At 40.9% G+C, this 19,053-nt stretch overlaps 1 protein-coding gene across 1 annotated transcript in view; it reads left to right on the plus strand.

The window, feature by feature from the left end:
* The window catches only part of WDR27 (WD repeat domain 27), a 755,361-nt gene that overhangs the window by 68,359 nt on the left and 667,949 nt on the right, over positions 1–19,053 (plus strand). The window contains exon 7 of the mRNA XM_075862730.1: positions 16,130–16,200. Coding sequence (XP_075718845.1) covers positions 16,130–16,200 — 71 coding nt within the window. The remainder of the gene's footprint in view (positions 1–16,129; positions 16,201–19,053) is intronic.

Raw genomic sequence — 19,053 nt, forward strand, 5'->3', positions numbered from 1 at the left:
AAGAGTATGACTGAGTAAGACCGGCAACGAGCGCGCGCGCACTAACTAAAGTTTCCCTAACCTATCCCCAGATCACACTGGACTATAAAAATGGCTCAGCCCTTCCTCTACTTGCCCGAACGTTGTTGTTGTCTATCCATGTTCGTATTGCAAATAGTCCCTTAGTTGTGTCCTGCTCCCAGTGGACGCTAGCTCGACCGGCCTTCCCGTCCTGGACTGAGTATTAGGGTATTAAGAGTATGAAAGACCGGGAACGAGCGCGCGCGCACTAACTAAAGTTTCCCTAACCTATCCCCAGATCACCCTGGACTATAAAAAGGGCTCCGCCCTTCCTCTAATTGCCCGAACGTTGTTGTTGTCTATCCATGTTCGTATTGCAAATGGTCCCTTAGTTGTACCCTGCTCCCAGTGTTCCCCTGCTCTGCTACCTGTATCCTTTATCCTGTGCTGTGTTTGTTCCTAAACCTTATCTAGTGTTAGAGTCGTGTTGTGCCATCTACCATGTCTGCTGTTATACATCACGTCTGGTGTCATCTGCCACTCCTGGTATCATCCGCCATGTCTGGAGCTACCTGACACGACAAGTTCCATCTGTGCCAAAGCCTCTGCTACTGTCTGGACTCTCACAGGTACCCTTGTGCTAAGGACTTTGCATAGACTTTGTATAGTCTGTGATTTGGCAAGCTGCCACTCCGCTACGGAGGAGCGTCTTAGTGGGACCACATACCCCTAGATCGTGACAGTCCTGCACACCGGCTTGGAGGAATTTTAGCCCATTCCTCCACACAAAACAGCTTCAATTCTGTTATTTTGGTGAGTTTCCCCCCATGAACTGCTCGCTTCAGGTCCTCCCACAACATTTCTATTGGATTAAGGTCAGAACTTTGACTTGCCCATTCCAAAACGTTAACTTTATTCTACTTTAACCATTCTTTGGTAAAATGACTTGTGTGCTTAGGGTCGTTGCCTTGCTGTATGACCCACGTTCTCTTGAGATTCAGCTCACAGACAGATATCCTGACGTTTTCCTTTAGAATTTGCTGGTATAATTCAGAATTCATTGTTCCATCAATGATTGCAAGCCTTGCTTGCCCAGATCCAGCAAAACATTCCCAAACCGTGATACTACCACCACCGTATTTCACAGCTGGTATGAGATTTTTATTCTGGAATACAGTGTTTTTCGTTCTCCAAATAATAATACTGTCAGTAAATATGGATTAGTAAACATCCGTATTTCATCAGTATATACGGAAGGGTGACAATCTGAGAGCAAGTATAATTGATGAGGGGGGTTGTTAACATAAACAAACGTTCATATTACCCCTCCCCTGGGGTCACCTGAAGCCAAGCAGGGACAGGGGAAGGATCACAGATCCTCCTCCTCCTCTCGGTGCACTGCTGTCAGCTCGTCACACACTGACCCCACTGCTTTTCACACAGGCTAAAGGGAGAGCTGCAATGCAGCTTCCATTTCAACCCGCTCTAGCTAAAGTTTCTTGGATTTAAAACAAGACCAAGATCATTGCTTTAGCCGTGATCTAGCCTGAGCTAGAGCTCTTAGTATTCTCTCTTTGCAGTCACACTACTGCCTAAAACTGTGCTCGTTCAAAACAGTATAGTCCTTTTCCTGTTTAGCCCCTTCAGGACTAAGCCTGTTTTGGCCTTCAGGACAAAGCCGTTTTTTCAAATCTGACGTGTCAATTTATGTGGTAATAACTTCGGAATGCTTATACCTATCCAAGCGATTCTGAGATTGTTTTCTCGTGACATATTGCACTTTATGTTAGTGAAAAAATTTGATCGATAAATTCAATATTTATTTGTAAAAAAACAACAAGGAGATTTGGAGAAAATTAGCAAAAATTAGCATTTTTCTCAATTTAAATCTACTTGTAAAACAGATAGTAATACCACACAAAATAGTTACTAGTTTACATTTCCCATATGTCTACTTTATGTTTGCATAGTTTTTTGAACATTCTTTTATTTTTCTAGGACGTTACAAGGCTTAGAACTTTAGCAGCAATTTCTCATATTTTCAAGAAAATTTAAAAAAGCAATTTTTTCAGGGACCAGTTCAGTTATGAAGTGACTTTGAGGGCCTTATATATTAGAAAGTCACCATAAATCACCCCATTTTGAAAACTGCATCCCTCAAAGTATTAGTAAAGTAGAGGTGTAATTTACAAATGTCATTTTTTTTTTGCCAAAATTAATTTGTAATAAAAAAATTCTGTACCACAGAAGGTTTTACCAGAGAAATGCAACTCAATATTTATTGCCCAGATTCTGCAGTTTTTAGAAATCTCCCACATGTGGCCCTAGTGTGCTAACGGACTGAAACACAGGCCTCAGAAGAAAAGGAGCACCTAGTGGATTTTGGGGCCTCCTTTTTTTAGAATATATTTTAGGCACCATGTCAGGTTTGAAGAGGTCTTGAGGGGTCAAAACAGTAAAGACCACCCAAAAGTGACCCAATTTTGGAAACTACACCCCTCAAGGAATTTATCTAGGCGTATAGTTAGCATTTTGAACCCACAGTTTTTTTGCTAAATTTATTTGAATTAGTATGTGAAGATGGAAATCTACTTATTTTCTGAAACTTAATTTTTTTAAATATTTACAAGGATTAAAGGAGGAAAAACACCACAACATACGTAAAGCAATTTCTCCCGATTATAGCAATACCCCATATCTGGTAATACACTGCTGTTTGGACCCACAGCAGAATAGAAGGTGCACTATTTGGATTTTGGATTTCTGATTTTGCTGGAATAGTTTTCAGTGCCGTGTCACGTTTGCAATGCACTAAACGAACCAAAACAGTGGAAAGCCCACAAAAGTGACCCCATTTTTGAAGCTTCACCCCTCAAGGAATTTTTCTAGGGATAAAGTTAGCAATTTGACTCCACAGTTGTTTTGCTGAATTCATTGGAATTAGTCTGTAAAGGTAAAAATCTACACTACTGTTCAAAAGTTTGGGGTCACCCAGACAATTTTGTGTTTTCCATGAAAACTCACACTTATATTTATCAAATGAGTTGCAAAATGACTAGAAAATATAGTCAAGACATTGACAAGGTTAGAAATAATGAATTTTTATTTGAAATAATAATTTTCCCCTTCAAACTTTGCTTTCGTCAAAGAATGCTCCATTTGCAGCAATTACAGCATTGCAGACCTTTGGCATTCTAGCTGTTAATTTGCTGAGGTAATCGGGAGAAATTTCACCCCATGCTTCCAGAAGCCCCTCCCACAAGTTGGATTGGCTTGATGGGCACTTCTTGCGTACCATACGGTCAAGCTGCTCCCACAACAGCTCTATGGGGTTGAGATCTGGTGACTGCGCTGGCCACTCCATTACAGATAGAATGCCAGCTGCCTGATTCTTCCCTAAATAGTTCTGGCATAATTTGGAGGTGTGCTTTGGGTCATTGTCCTGTTGTAGGATGAAATTGGCTCCAATCAAGCGCTGTCCACAGGGTATGGCATGGCGTTGCAAAATGGAGTGATAGCCTTCCTTATTCAAAATCCCTTTTACCTTGTACAAATCTCCCACTTTACCTTCACCAAAGTAACCCCAGACCATCACATTACCTCCACCATGCTTGACAGATGGCGTCAGGCACTCTTCCAGCATCTTTTTAGTTGTTCTGCGTCTCACAAATGTTCTTCTGTGTGATCCAAACACCTCAAACTTCGATTCGTCTGTCCATAAAAAAAAATTCCAATCTTCCTCTGTCAAATGTCTGTGTGCTTTTGCCCATATTAATCTTTTAATTTTATTAGTCAGTCTCAGATATGGCTTTTTCTTTGCCACTCTGCCCTGAAGGCCAGCATCCCGGAGTCGCCTCTTCACTGTAGACGTTTACACTGGCGTTTTGCATGTATTATTTAATGAAGCTGCCAGTTGAGGACCTGTGAGGCGTCTATTGCTCAAACTAGAGACTCTAATGTACTTGTCTTGTTGCTCAGTTGTGCAGCGGGGCCTCCCACTTCTCTTTCTACTCTGGTTAGAGCCTGTTTGTGCTGTCCTATGAAGGGAGTTGTAAAGGATCTGCCAGACACAGATTCTGTGTCGACGCCCATGGGTAATCAGTCTGCACCTGCTCCTATGTCTGTGAGACTGACTCCATCTTCCACCACTCAGGATGGCAGGCTTAGGAGTGGGAGAGCCTATCACAGCCTGGCCAGACGGAGCTAGCTCCCGCCCACTGTCTATTTATACCTGCCTTTCCTGTTCCTCCTTTGCCTGTGATTCTGCTCTGCTTGTTTCCTGGCTCTGCTGCTGCTGCTTGAACTACTGATCCTCTGCTTGTTATTGACCTTGGCTTACTGACCACTCTCCTGCTCAGCGTTTTGTACCTCGTGCACTCCTGGTTTGACTCGGCTCGTTCACTACTCTCGTTGCTCACGGTATCTCCGTGGGCAGCTGCCCCGTTTCCCTAGCTTCTGTGTACCCTTGTCTGTTTGTCTGTCGTGCACTTACTGAGCGTAGGGACAGTCGCCCAGTTGTACCCCGTCACCTAGAACGGGTCGTTGCAAGTAGGCAGGGACTGAGTGGCAGGTAGATTAGGGCTCACCTGTCTGTCTCCCTACCCCGTCATTACAGGAGTAGTACACACCATTGTAGGAAATCTTCAGTTTCTTGGCAATTTCTCGCATGGAATAGCCTTCATTTCTAAGAACAAGAATAGGCTGTCAAGTTTCACATGAAAGCTCTCTTTTTCTTGCCATTTTGAGAGTTTAATCAAACCCACAAATGTAATGCTCCAGATTCTCAACTAGCTCAAAGGAAGGTCAGTTTTATAGCTCCTCTAAACAGCAAAACTGTTTACAGCGGTGCTAACATAATTGCACAATGGGTTTCAAGTGTTTTCTAATCATCCATTAGCCTTCTAATACAGTTAGCAAACACAATGTATCATTAGAACACTGGAGTGATGGTTGCTGGAAATGGGCCTCTAGACACCTATGTAGATATTGCATTAAAAACCAGACGTTTGCAGCTAGAATAGTCATTTAGCACATTAACAATGTATAGAGTGTATTTCTGATTAATTTAATGTTATCTTCATTGAAAAAAACTGTGCTTTTCTTTAAAAAATAAGGAAATTTCTAAGTGACCCTAAACTTTTGAACGGTAGTGTACCTTTTTCTCAAAAAACGTAGACATTTTTACAAGGAATAAAGGAGAAAAAGCACCCCAACATTTGTAAAAAAATTCTCCTGATTACGTAAATATGCCATATGTGGTAATAAACTTGCTGTTTGGACCCACACGAGGGCTTAGAAGGGAAGGAGCCCTATTTGGCTTTTGGAGCTCAATTTATTAGAATTAGGCCGTGAAAATTAATATCAGCATTATTTCCACTAAAATGTTGCATTTTTTTCAATTTCACAAAGGATAAAGGAGGAAACAGCACCTCAACATTTGTAAAGCAATTTCTCCCGAGTACGGCAATACCTCACATGTGGTCATAAATTTTTTTTCATTAGAAAGTTATTAACCACGTTTTTCCCTCCCCGCTTTCCAAGAGCCATAACTTTTTATTTTTCCATCAATAGAGTGGTGTGAGGGCTTATTTTTTGCGGAATGAGCTGTCGTTTTTATTGGTACCATTTTTTGGTACATACTTTTTGAGCACTTTTTATTACATTTTTTTGGTAGAGCCAAGGTGACCAAAAAATAGCGATTTTGCCGGTTTAAATTCTTTATTTTTCACGGCGTTCACCATGTGAGTTAAATAATGGTGTATTGTAATAGTTTGGACTTTTACAGACACAGTGATACCAATTTTGTGTATTTTTTAAATTTTTTTACATTACTTTAGAGAAAAAATGTGCAAAGGTTTTTTTTTTTGTACTTTAAATATTTATTAATTTTTTTTCACTAATAATAATTTACTTTTGTTTTTACAAATTTTATTAGTCCCCCTAGGGGACCTAAACCAGCAATCAGTGGATAGCTGGTACAATACACTGCAGTACTAATGTATTGCAGTATATTGTAATTTTTACAGGCTCATGTAACAGCGCGATCGCTGTTCCTGTCTGTTAGTCCCAGGTGTCAGCTGTAACACGCAGCGGACACCCGGAGGAATGGCGCGGGCTCAGCGCGTGAGCCCGCTCCTTACATCACCCCCCACACCACGACATGCTATTACGTCATGGTGCGTGAAGGGGTTAATGCGCAGCGGATGGTGCAGAGTGAAAATTGCAATTTTCCACTGATATGCCATTTTAGTGCACTATATGTTATGCCCTGACAAAGAAGAAATGGAGACAGCACTACCGAATTTTCAAAGTGAAGATCCTTTTATTCCACGGTGCAACGTTTCAGCTCAATACGAGCCTTCTCAAGCATAATAATGTGACATACAGAGCGCATATATATGCAATACAGGGTCATAAAGCCAATTACATACATATAATAAACTTGTGCAATAATGCTACAACAGGTATACAAAATTTTTATATCAATAGGATCCCCTATGAATGTGCTAGTACATGAATAGAAAAATAAATTAAAAAACATTACACATACATAGTATAAATAGTGCATTCACTGTAATAAGGCCAATCAATCAGATGGGCTACATGTGTATAATGACATGTGATAGTGTAAGAAAACAGGTGTATAAAATAAAGTTAAAAACATCTTACCCTCGCTGGATCGGCTGATAGCGTTGTGCACTTTCCTACTACATGAAAACTAAGCATTGCGTAATCCTAGCACCTGTGTGTATGAGTCTTTGCATGATACGTCATTATACGCATGCGCATTGTCTACCAGAGGCGCTAGTCGCCATATTGAAAGAGGGCTATACACCCATAAATGTTTCCCATAGATGACGTCAGATCCTGTCCGTCTCAACTATGAGTCATCGGACATATCATAGATTCACATCTGCGCAATGCCCATAAAGGATCGTCGGACCCATTTTGAAAGAGGGCAACATCACTCCATATGTTGCACATACATCCCATCCACTATAGAGTCTAATTGGTCAAATATAAAACGATGTGAACTATATATACTATCTCTGTAAACTGAGAATAAATATTATGTCTCAGACCAATAATCCTTATACCTCATCTATAAGGATGGGGATTTAGGAGCACATATGGGTATATATAAAGCTCATAATATACAGACACAGAGATTTACACATCGTCTTAGAGATACTGTGGACGGAAGACATGAATAACATATATGAGAAAACTTTTCAAAAAATAGGATGCATATAATCAGGTATAAGAATAGTGCAAATATACAGCCTCAACCGATCCTTGAGGCAAATCTTGAGAGTAATATCTAGGATAAAGAGAAAAAGGAGAAAAATATATAAAATAGTCTATAGGACATTGACAATATATATCAGACCTAAACATTGTAAATAGCATATAAAATATAATTATAATATAGATATGGTCAAATTATTTCCTATTCTCCTAATGCACAGAGGAGGGGGAGGAACAAGGGGAAGATGATGAATGCACGGGCAGATGTTCAAATCAGAATGTACCACTGGGTTATCTGGAGAAACTTGGAAAGATTTTGAAGTCTATATTAAGACCTCTAGGGGATAAGGTGTCTAATTTAAAAATCCATTCCAACTCCAATCTTTTCAGTTTGGAGATCCTATCTCCACCTCGTCTATGGCGCGGTACATGATCAACAATATATAACTTGAAGTCATTCTCACCATGGTTATTTTCCACAAAATGTTTAGGTAATGGTAGGTCAATTTTCTTGGTACGAATGGTGGACTTATGGTTGTTTATACGCTTCCTGCAATCTAGAGAGGTTTCACCTACATACAGTAATTTGCAAGGACATTGGATGATATATATTACATGGTCCGATTTACATGTAAGATGATGTTTAATTTTGTAGGTAGAACCTTTAATAGGATGGGTGAACACCTCGCTCTTAACCATATTCCTACAATTATTACAACCTAAACACGGGAAGCAACCAAATTTTTGGGGGGCTAATAAAGACTGATAATTCTTAGTCAAAGAGCCCACATCAGCATGTACTAAACGATCTCTCAAATTTTTGGTCCTGCGATAGGCTATACGTGGTGGGACCTCAAATTCCGGGATTTTATCAAAAGAACTCCTAAGTATCCCCCATTCTTTTTTAATGATGTTGGCAATATCATTACTCTTATGAGAGTATGTAGACACCAGTGTTAGTCTATGGGAGGGCGATTGTTTACGATTTTGCAGAAGATCATATCTCGAAATCCCCTCCACTTTAGATTTTTTATTGTCCAATAGTTTTTTAGGGTACCCCCGATTCCTGAATTTCTGAGACATATCACTCAACCTGACGTCGAGAGTTGAAGGATCCTGCACAATCCTTTTCACCCTCAACATCTGGCTATAGGGGAGAGAAGCGATCATAGGGTGGGGGTGACAGCTTTCAAACCTCAGTAAATTATTACGATCCGTAGGTTTACTGTACAGATCTGTGGTAAGTTTATGCTCCTGAATATAAACTCTAGTGTCAAGAAAATTTAGAGATGTTGTTGAAGAATCCATAGTGAATTTAATGTCATCATCTATATTATTCAGAAAGCTAAAGAAACACTCCAACTCCACTTGAGTGCCTGTCCAGATGACGAAGACGTCGTCTATGTATCTCCACCACCTCAAAACCTTAGTGAAGTGGGGAGAGACATAGACGGCGCCTTCCTCCAAAGCTGTCATAAACATATTTGCTGACTTTGTGTTCCTTGTTGACAAATTGACGGTCCCTCTTTGCTCTGAAGGCTCGGGTCCTTGCGCCACCTTCTGTGTTTGTGTCCCCCTCTTCTCGGACGTCGATGTCCAGATTGACACCTAAAAAACCAGTAGATGTTTCAATATTATCAGTATCGGACGTGTTGGAGAAGCGTTTTCTTCTTTTCATATAGTTGGTATTTGTATTACCCTTATTGATGGTAGGGTCTCGTTGCCAATTATAGATCTTCCCGGATTCATAATCCTCGATGTCTCGATGCCATTTCTGGCGTTTGGCGTTCTCACCATTTAGGCGAAATTTCTGCATTGATTCCACTATACGTCAATTTGTCAACAAGGAACACAAAGTCAGCAAAAATCCATAGAAAATCTTGTGGTAAATATATCATCACGTGACTTATCTAATGTGGAAATTTCAGCCCTGAATAAGGGATTATCATTTAGTCCTACTTCCAGTGTGAATTGGTTCCAATTAGAACTGGATCTTTTTGATTTTTTTCGTAAAATAAAATTCAAGGTATTGTTTGCCGGTAAAAATTTTGACACTAGATCTGTACATCATACTGAAATCACACTAAGAGAGATTGGGCTACATAAAAAAAGTGTACATCAACCCTTTATTAATGAACCTGCAATTGATACATTTATTGATATTGTGAAAAATCGTATTCGTACCTTGAGAGAGAGTGACAATGGTAGATTCGTAGGTCCTCCCAACTTGACGAGGGATGAGATAGTGGCGGTTGATGGCCTTTCTCGTGATGTGTCCCTGACCATCAAGCCCGTGGACAAGGGTGGTGCCTTGGTGGTCATGGACACATCGCGCTATTTGGCTGAATTAGCTAGACAATTGTCAGATATCAATGTTTATGAGCCACTTCCCGGGGATCCTAAATTTAGAATCAAAAATACCATTGATACAATATTGGTTGAGGCCCATAATGCGGGTATCATTGATGGTGACTTGTTGGATTTCATGACAGTGCGGCATCCGGTGGTCCCTGTGCTGTACTGTCTTCTAAAAATCCACAAGTCATTGGTAGACCCCCCGGGCAGACCGATTATATCGGGCTGTGGTTCCATCTTTTCACCGATAGCCATTTTTCTAGATAAAATGTTACGTGATTTTGCCACCAATGCTAAATCATATATTCAGGACACCACTGACTTTTTGACTAAATTGAATGAAGTTGAGTTGACGGGGGACTGCACACTTGTATCATTTGATGTGTGCAGTCTCTATACCTCAATCAACCACACGAGAGGCCTTCATACTGTATCTGAAGCGTTACAACAGTCTAACTATACCCATGAATGTATTAACCTTCTTATGTGTCTCTTGGAAATTGTCCTTACAGAAAATTATTTCTTATTTGGTGACTCCTTCTATGCACAGAGGAGGGGTACGGCCATGGGATCTAACGTGGCTCCCACATACGCAAATATGTTTATGACAGCTTTGGAGGAAGGCGCCGTCTATGTCTCTCCCCACTTCACTAAGGTTTTGAGGTGGTGGAGATACATAGACGATGTCTTCGTCATCTGGACAGGCACTCAAGTGGAGTTGGAGTGTTTCTTTAGCTTTCTGAATAATATAGATGATGACATTAAATTCACTATGGATTCTTCAACAACATCTCTAAATTTTCTTGACACTAGAGTTTATATTCAGGAGCATAAACTTACCACAGATCTGTACAGTAAACCTACGGATCGTAATAATTTACTGAGGTTTGAAAGCTGTCACCCCCACCCTATGATCGCTTCTCTCCCCTATAGCCAGATGTTGAGGGTGAAAAGGATTGTGCAGGATCCTTCAACTCTCGACGTCAGGTTGAGTGATATGTCTCAGAAATTCAGGAATCGGGGGTACCCTAAAAAACTATTGGACAATAAAAAATCTAAAGTGGAGGGGATTTCGAGATATGATCTTCTGCAAAATCGTAAACAATCGCCCTCCCATAGACTAACACTGGTGTCTACATACTCTCATAAGAGTAATGATATTGCCAACATCATTAAAAAAGAATGGGGGATACTTAGGAGTTCTTTTGATAAAATCCCGGAATTTGAGGTCCCACCACGTATAGCCTATCGCAGGACCAAAAATTTGAGAGATCGTTTAGTACATGCTGATGTGGGCTCTTTGACTAAGAATTATCAGTCTTTATTAGCCCCCCAAAAATTTGGTTGCTTCCCGTGTTTAGGTTGTAATAATTGTAGGAATATGGTTAAGAGCGAGGTGTTCACCCATCCTATTAAAGGTTCTACCTACAAAATTAAACATCATCTTACATGTAAATCGGACCATGTAATATATATCATCCAATGTCCTTGCAAATTACTGTATGTAGGTGAAACCTCTCTAGATTGCAGGAAGCGTATAAACAACCATAAGTCCACCATTCGTACCAAGAAAATTGACCTACTATTACCTAAACATTTTGTGGAAAATAACCATGGTGAGAATGACTTCAAGTTATATATTGTTGATCATGTACCGCGCCATAGACGAGGTGGAGATAGGATCTCCAAACTGAAAAGATTGGAGTTGGAATGGATTTTTAAATTAGACACCTTATCCCCTAGAGGTCTTAATATAGACTTCAAAATCTTTCCAAGTTTCTCCAGATAACCCAGTGGTACATTCTGATTTGAACATCTGCCCGTGCATTCATCATCTTCCCCTTGTTCCTCCCCCTCCTCTGTGCATTAGGAGAATAGGAAATAATTTGACCATATCTATATTATAATTATATTTTATATGCTATTTACAATGTTTAGGTCTGATATATATTGTCAATGTCCTATAGACTATTTTATATATTTTTCTCCTTTTTCTCTTTATCCTAGATATTACTCTCAAGATTTGCCTCAAGGATCGGTTGAGGCTGTATATTTGCACTATTCTTATACCTGATTATATGCATCCTATTTTTTGAAAAGTTTTCTCATATATGTTATTCATGTCTTCCGTCCACAGTATCTCTAAGACGATGTGTAAATCTCTGTGTCTGTATATTATGAGCTTTATATATACCCATATGTGCTCCTAAATCCCCATCCTTATAGATGAGGTATAAGGATTATTGGTCTGAGACATAATATTTATTCTCAGTTTACAGAGATAGTATATATAGTTCACATCGTTTTATATTTGACCAATTAGACTCTATAGTGGATGGGATGTATGTGCAACATATGGAGTGATGTTGCCCTCTTTCAAAATGGGTCCGACGATCCTTTATGGGCATTGCGCAGATGTGAATCTACGATATGTCCGATGACTCATAGTTGAGACGGACAGGATCTGACGTCATCTATGGGAAACATTTATGGGTGTATAGCCCTCTTTCAATATGGCGACTAGCGCCTCTGGTAGACAATGCGCATGCGTATAATGACGTATCATGCAAAGACTCATACGCAATGCTTAGTTTTCATGTAGTAGGAAAGTGCACAACGCTATCAGCCGATCCAGCGAGGGTAAGATGTTTTTAACTTTATTTTATACACCTGTTTTCTTACACTATCACATGTCATTATACACATGTAGCCCATCTGATTGATTGGCCTTATTACAGTGAATGCACTATTTATACTATGTATGTGTAATGTTTTTTAATTTATTTTTCTATTCATGTACTAGCACATTCATAGGGGATCCTATTGATATAAAAATTTTGTATACCTGTTGTAGCATTATTGCACAAGTTTATTATATGTATGTAATTGGCTTTATGACCCTGTATTGCATATATATGCGCTCTGTATGTCACATTATTATGCTTGAGAAAGGCTCGTATTGAGCTGAAACGTTGCACCGTGGAATAAAAGGATCTTCACTTTGAAAATTCGGTAGTGCTGTCTCCATTTCTTCTTTGTCTTGACTGAGGGGTCACTCGGACTGTGACCCAGGAGACGTGCACCCTCTTGATAAATTTATCCTGTGCTGCTGATCTATACCTATCTATATGTTATGCCCTGTTTGTGCCACTGAAGACAAATACCTCATAAAATATTAACCGGGTTCTCCCGGGTATGGCAATGCCAGATCTGTGGACGTAAACTGCTATTTGGGCACTCTGTAGGGCTCAGAAGGTAGGGAGTGACATTTGGCTTTTGGAGCGCAGATTTAACTTGGTAGTAGTTCTGTTTGGCGTTTTGCTGGTATTTCAGTTTATAATGTGGGGGCATATATAATCTGTGCGGAGAACATCAGGGCATAATAAGAGGATATAATAATGGGGTAAATAAATAATAATCCGCAGATATGTACCCCCCGCACCACGACATGCTATTAAGTCGTGATGTGCGAAGGCGTTAATGCGCAGCGGATGGTGCAAAGTGAAAATTAACATTTTCCACTGATATGCCATTTTAATGCACAATATGTTGTGCCCAGTTTGTGCCACTGAAGACAAATACCTCATACAATGTTGAGCGGGTTCTCCCGGATATAAAATATCATATATGTGGACGTAAGCTTGTGTTTGGGCACGCTGTGGGGCTCAGAAGGGAGGGAGCGCCATTTGGCTTTTGGAGCGCAGAGTTTGCTTGGTAACTGTTCTGTTTGGAGTTTTGCTGGTATTTCAGTTTATGATGTGTGGGTAAGTGTAAATTGGGCAGAGTACATCAGGACATAATAAGAGGGTATAATAATTCTGTAAATAAATAATAATCCGCAGATATGTGGCCAAAGTCGCACTGATAAATGGCGCCCGATCTTATCCGCTTTTGGACACTGCACAATTTCTGTCTCTATATTCTGTGAGCCAGAACTTTTTTTATTTTTTCTTCACCGGAGCTTATTTCTTGCGGGACAATCTGCACTTTTCATTGGTACCATTTTGGGGTTCATGCGATTTTTATTTTTTTTGCAAGGTGACCAAAAACCATAAATTCTGACGATGTTTTTTATTCAAATTTTTTACGCCAGTCACCCTGGGCTATAAATGACTATTTTACTTTGTTCTGCGGGTCGGTATGATTACGGCGATACCATATGTATATCTTTTTTTATATTTTGCAGCGTTTGCGCAATAAAATCACTTATTTATAAAATAATAAATTTTTTGTGTCACCATATTCTGATAGCCATAACTTTTTTATTTTTCAGTTAAAAAAGCTGTGTAAGGGCTTGTACTTTGTGGGACGGGTTTTAGTTTTTATTGGTACTATTTTGATGTACATGCGACTTTTTGATCACTTTTTATTGTTTATTTTGGGAGGGGTGGTGACCAAAAAATAGTGATTCCTAGCATTGTTTTTTTAGTTATATTTTTTGCGGTGTTCATCGTGCGGGAAATATAATATTATAGTTTGATAGTTGGGGTCGTTACGAACGCGGTGATACCAAATATGTGTGCTTTTAACGTGTTCATTTTTGTCCTATAATAAAAGTCTTACTATATGAAAAAAAGCATTTTTTGTTTATGTAACTTATAATTTTTATTTTTACACTTTTTTAAAACATTTTTATTATCTTTTTTTACTTGTCCCACTAGGACATTTAGACTTGCAGCTCTGATCACTGCTGGAACACATTACACAACCTACGTAGTGTAATGTCTTCTGTCATTGTGACGTGACAGTCAGTCACGCCATCTTGATGATCAGGTACGGGGGGAGGCGGACGGGGTGGGTGATCGGGGGGTCTAATAAGGGGGTGCTGGCACTTATTTTGACCAATATATTCTGTGAGAGAAGAGAAAGAACTAACCGCCGCTGTTTACGTGACCGACGACTGGACAAAATTGTCCTTGGTGTGTGCTCCGAGGCCTCAGCTACCTCCTTAGTTGAGTACACAGAGTTTGAGCGCCTCCTGGGGGCACTATCTTATGCCAAAGCGTGGCCGTAAAAAGGTGGCGCTCTGGCATAAATACCCTTAATGGCCACAGTGAAAACACGTATTGGCAGTCATTAATGGGTTAAAGAGCACAGCTTGGGCTAACCAGTATGGGGTTAATACATCAGGGTATTTGGTAGCATTAACATTACCCTTCACTGAAGGTGCCCTACTCCAAACCCTGAAAAACTGCCCAGACCATAATCCCTCCTACACCAAATTTTACAGTAGGCGCTATGCATTCCAGCATGTAGAGTGGCCCCGGCATCCACCAAATAATCGTTAAGTCCATCAGACTACCAGATAATGAAATGTAATTCATCACTCCAGGAACCAAGTTTTCACTGCTACAGGTTCCAGTGGCAGCGTGTTACTTTACACTACTCCAGACGATTCTTGAAATTGTGCATGTTGATCTTAGGCTAAGGTGCCGCTGCTCAACCATGGAAACCTATTTCATTAAGCTCCACAAACACAGTTCTTGTGCTAATATCACCACAGAGGAAGTTCAGAACTCTGTGGTGTATGATACAACAGAGAATAGACTATTTTTACATGCCATGTGCTTCAGCACAATGTCATTTAGAGTTCTCTATCTTCAATAAATATTAATATTTGACTATATAAATCTGTCTTGTTTTGTATACTGTATGATGACTTGATAAAGGCTCCAGTCCAGAGCTAAAATGCGTTGTCTATCTTCAATAACAATTAATATCTGACTACTACCTTCTCAAGTGTCAAGCCATAGATTTTAGAAGTCCATACGCATAAGGTCATCTGCCGATCCCAACAAATTCTGGGGTTCGGCTGACATTTATCGAATGTTTATTGCCACCTTAAGACCATTATTGTCACTTGCTTTCTGATGCATTTTTAGGTGCTTATCTAGCCAAAAAAAAAAAAAGTGGTATTCATTAGAAAGGCGAATGACTTAAGGCCCTTTTACACGGGCCAATTATCTGGCAAGCGATCATTTATAGAACAGGGCAGCGATTAGCAGATGAACGAGCAAACACTAGTACATCTGCTGATCGTATCGTTTTAAAAACGTTACATATTATCGTTGTTGGCAGCACATCTCCCTGTGTAAACAGGGAGACGCGCTGCTGACATGAAATAATGTATTGGAATGAGCTAGCTCCTTGTGAAACATAGCCCAGGATGTACCTTTTTTTCAGTTGTATAGGAATGCCATGCCTACTATGTTTCCTTATACAAAAAAAAAGGATACAATAGTGGCCTATGGTGGACATATGCAACTGTATGGTATATAGTTGCATAAATTGGAGGCATACGTTTGAAATGTTTCTTGACGAATACCTTAAACAGATTCCTCAAGCGGAATGTGAACAGAGCCTTCGTTATACAAAAGTTCATTTTAGAATGTAACAGCGAAATATGTTCTAAACAAAATGTTTACTTGTTTCGAATAATCAAAATATTGAGAATAGGAGAATATATGTTTTTTGAGTGTAAATCGTTGCTGCAATAGCTAATATGTTAAATATCTGGTATTCACAGCATTTCCTCTTCTGAAGTTGTACATTGATGCAGAAAACAAGCAGCTCATTACTGGATGTGCAGATGGGATGGTAAAATACCTATTTGACTACTTTTTATGAATGTGGGTATATCACAGCTGCAGGACTTTATTGACTTATGAAATTCATATGCATATTAAATTGGTGGTTTTGTAACTGATGCTAGGTTTAAAGGAAATACTGAACAGTAGTAAAATCCCCGTTTTACACTTGACTCAGTGACCTAAAGTTCCCTCAGTGTATATTGATATAGGTTCCTGCAATTGAGGTGTTCAACTAAATGAAGAAGGGCCTGTTCACATGTTGGGTTCCGTTTGGGGTTTCTGTGTTCATCTTTTTCTTCAGATATTCCATTTCAGTTGGATTCCATTTGTTTCCGTTTCTTAAAGATTTAATTTTTTTAATGGAAACAATAGTGTAGTCGACTACGCTATTGCATCCGTTAAAAAAACGGAAACTTTAAGGAACGGAAACCATCTGAAACTGAAGCATTACTATTGAAATCAACGGTAATGTAAACAGAAGCTATAGTCGGCTTTCAGTTCATCTGTTCCTCTGACGGAATAGATGAACCCCAAACTGCACTGACGGTGATGTGAACAGGCAGTTATACATTTTAAAAAAAAAGCAAAGAAAAGTTTCTCATATGTAAAAGTTAGAAAGAGTTGCTGGGAGCTGGTGAAACATTTTCTATGTTGCGAACAGGAGAATCTTCAGCATTCCATACAGCACACAATGTACAGTAATAATAAAATGGAGCGACCCTCTGGTTGCAGAGCTAGATAGCCTTACAGTGCATGTTGAACAATAGTGTACTGAAGAGTGGCACTACCGCACAGTAAATTAGTGCATGAACTTCATTAATACTTATTGGATCTACTTGCCCCTGTAACAACTGGCAGGTTTGTGGACCCACTGGGCTACTCCACCGGTTTGGCATTGGGCCACCTCTAACGGTGTTGTTTAAGCAGCCTCCCTGGTCTTCACCCTTTATCCCCTATACAGGGATTTGGTCTTCGATGTGGGGAGACTGCCAGTTCGCTACCTCCTGAGGTTGTCCTGGGCTGCTGACCAGACAGATGCAAGAAAGGCACAGGTAGATGGTACCTTGATGGGTGGAGGCTTGACTGTGGATCATATATGACATTTGGATAGCAGACAGCGGAACACAGGCAGGTAACTGGCAGTTGGACACAGGTAGCAGGCAGGTAGCGGATTACTGGATGCAGGCTGGTAGCGGATTACTGGATGCAGACTGGTAGCGGATTACTGGATTCAGACTAGTAGCAGATTACTGGATGCAGGCTGGTAACAGACTACTAAACACAAGCTGGTACTGGATTACAGTAAATAGCCCTGGAGAGCGGCAGGATGAATTTTGAATTTCGCGTGAGGTGGACTATCAAGAGACGGCCAGGGTGCGCGCACGTGCGCACTAGGTATACAGCAGCCGTGGCCAGAAGGCAAAAGAGGGGGTCGGCGGCATCATAGAAGGACAGGACGCTAAGGAAGGTACAAGACCTGGCGACGGGGACTGCTGGCAGGAACAGGACCCACCACCGGCATAACTGCCCCCCATGTGATGCACTAATGGCCACAGGTGTTTTACCAGTAGAGTTTTCCAGTCAATTGCATGCACCTCAGATCGACACTCCCTGTGGTATTGCAAGTTGTTTCTAATTTACAATGGCCCAGGAAAGACAATTTTAAGTTGAAAATGTTGTAACTTGAGAACCTGAGGGATCACTGTACAACTTTTATTACTGGAGTTGTGTGCTTGCAACTTTAACCCGTTAGTGACCGGCCCATAGTGTTTCTACGTCAGTCACTAACGGGCCTTATTCCGATGCCATAGACTTTTTACGTTGCGGCATCGGAATAAGTAAACAGAGCAGGGAGCTGTCAAATCTCCCTGCTCTTAGCTGCCAGAGGCAGCTGAGGGCTGGGGGCGTCCCTGCTCGACCGGGTGAGATCGATATTAGTATCGATCTCACCCGTTTAACCCCTCAGATGCGGTGCTGAAAAGCGTGCACCGCATCTGAGTGGTTTTGGAGAGAGGGAGGGAGCTACCTCTCATCCAACTGACACCCGGCGATAAGATCGCCGAGTGTCTGTTTCTCCGATGGCAGCCGGGGGCCTAATAAAGGCCCCCAGGTCTGCCTGTGGTGAATGCCGGCTAGGTCATGACCGCATGCTTTTCTGTTTACAAACATCCAAACGGAGTGTCATAATGATGGCGGCTGCGCGAAAAGCACGCAGCCGCGCATCCATATGAACAGGGCACACGGAGCTGACACGCTGCTGCCACATGCGCAAAACGCAGCATTTTGTGCGCGCGCTAAACGCTCACGTTCGTCTGAATCCGGCCTTAGAGGAAGGCCCGTGATAAAGGTGACGTGCTATTGAATGGTGTCATGATTCAACTCCTGTCTGACTTGTCTAGGATGACTTTGGACAAACGCAGAGTGCTACGTCCTTTGCTGGATTTGCTTTCAGTTACAGCTACGCAAGGATGGAGTATTGCTTATTGTTAGAGACCCAGGGGATATTTCTGATTTTTGTGCTGCTCTCCATTTGCCTCGATCTTCTATTCCTGAATGGCCTTATGCTCCTCCTCCACCTCCACGATCACGCATGCGTGGTCGCTCTCCTGCATCTCCTATGGGGCGTCGTGGTGGTCGTAATGCTGATCCAGTGTGATTCCTTCCTGATGTTTACTCTGCAGTTTGCTGGTGGAACTTTATTTTTGTGTCAATCATATGAGGATGTCGTCTGCTGGGTTCATCTGTAGAGACTGTCGTCTGTTTCTTTTCTTTTTTTGTTATAGGTGGATACTGTCTTCCTGGAATGTTGGCCACTTGCTGGTGGTTGATTTCTGCTGATGGGCTGTGGGCATTGCTATAA

Source organism: Rhinoderma darwinii, chromosome 4, assembly GCF_050947455.1.
Source record: "Rhinoderma darwinii isolate aRhiDar2 chromosome 4, aRhiDar2.hap1, whole genome shotgun sequence".
NCBI lineage: Eukaryota > Metazoa > Chordata > Amphibia > Anura > Rhinodermatidae > Rhinoderma > Rhinoderma darwinii.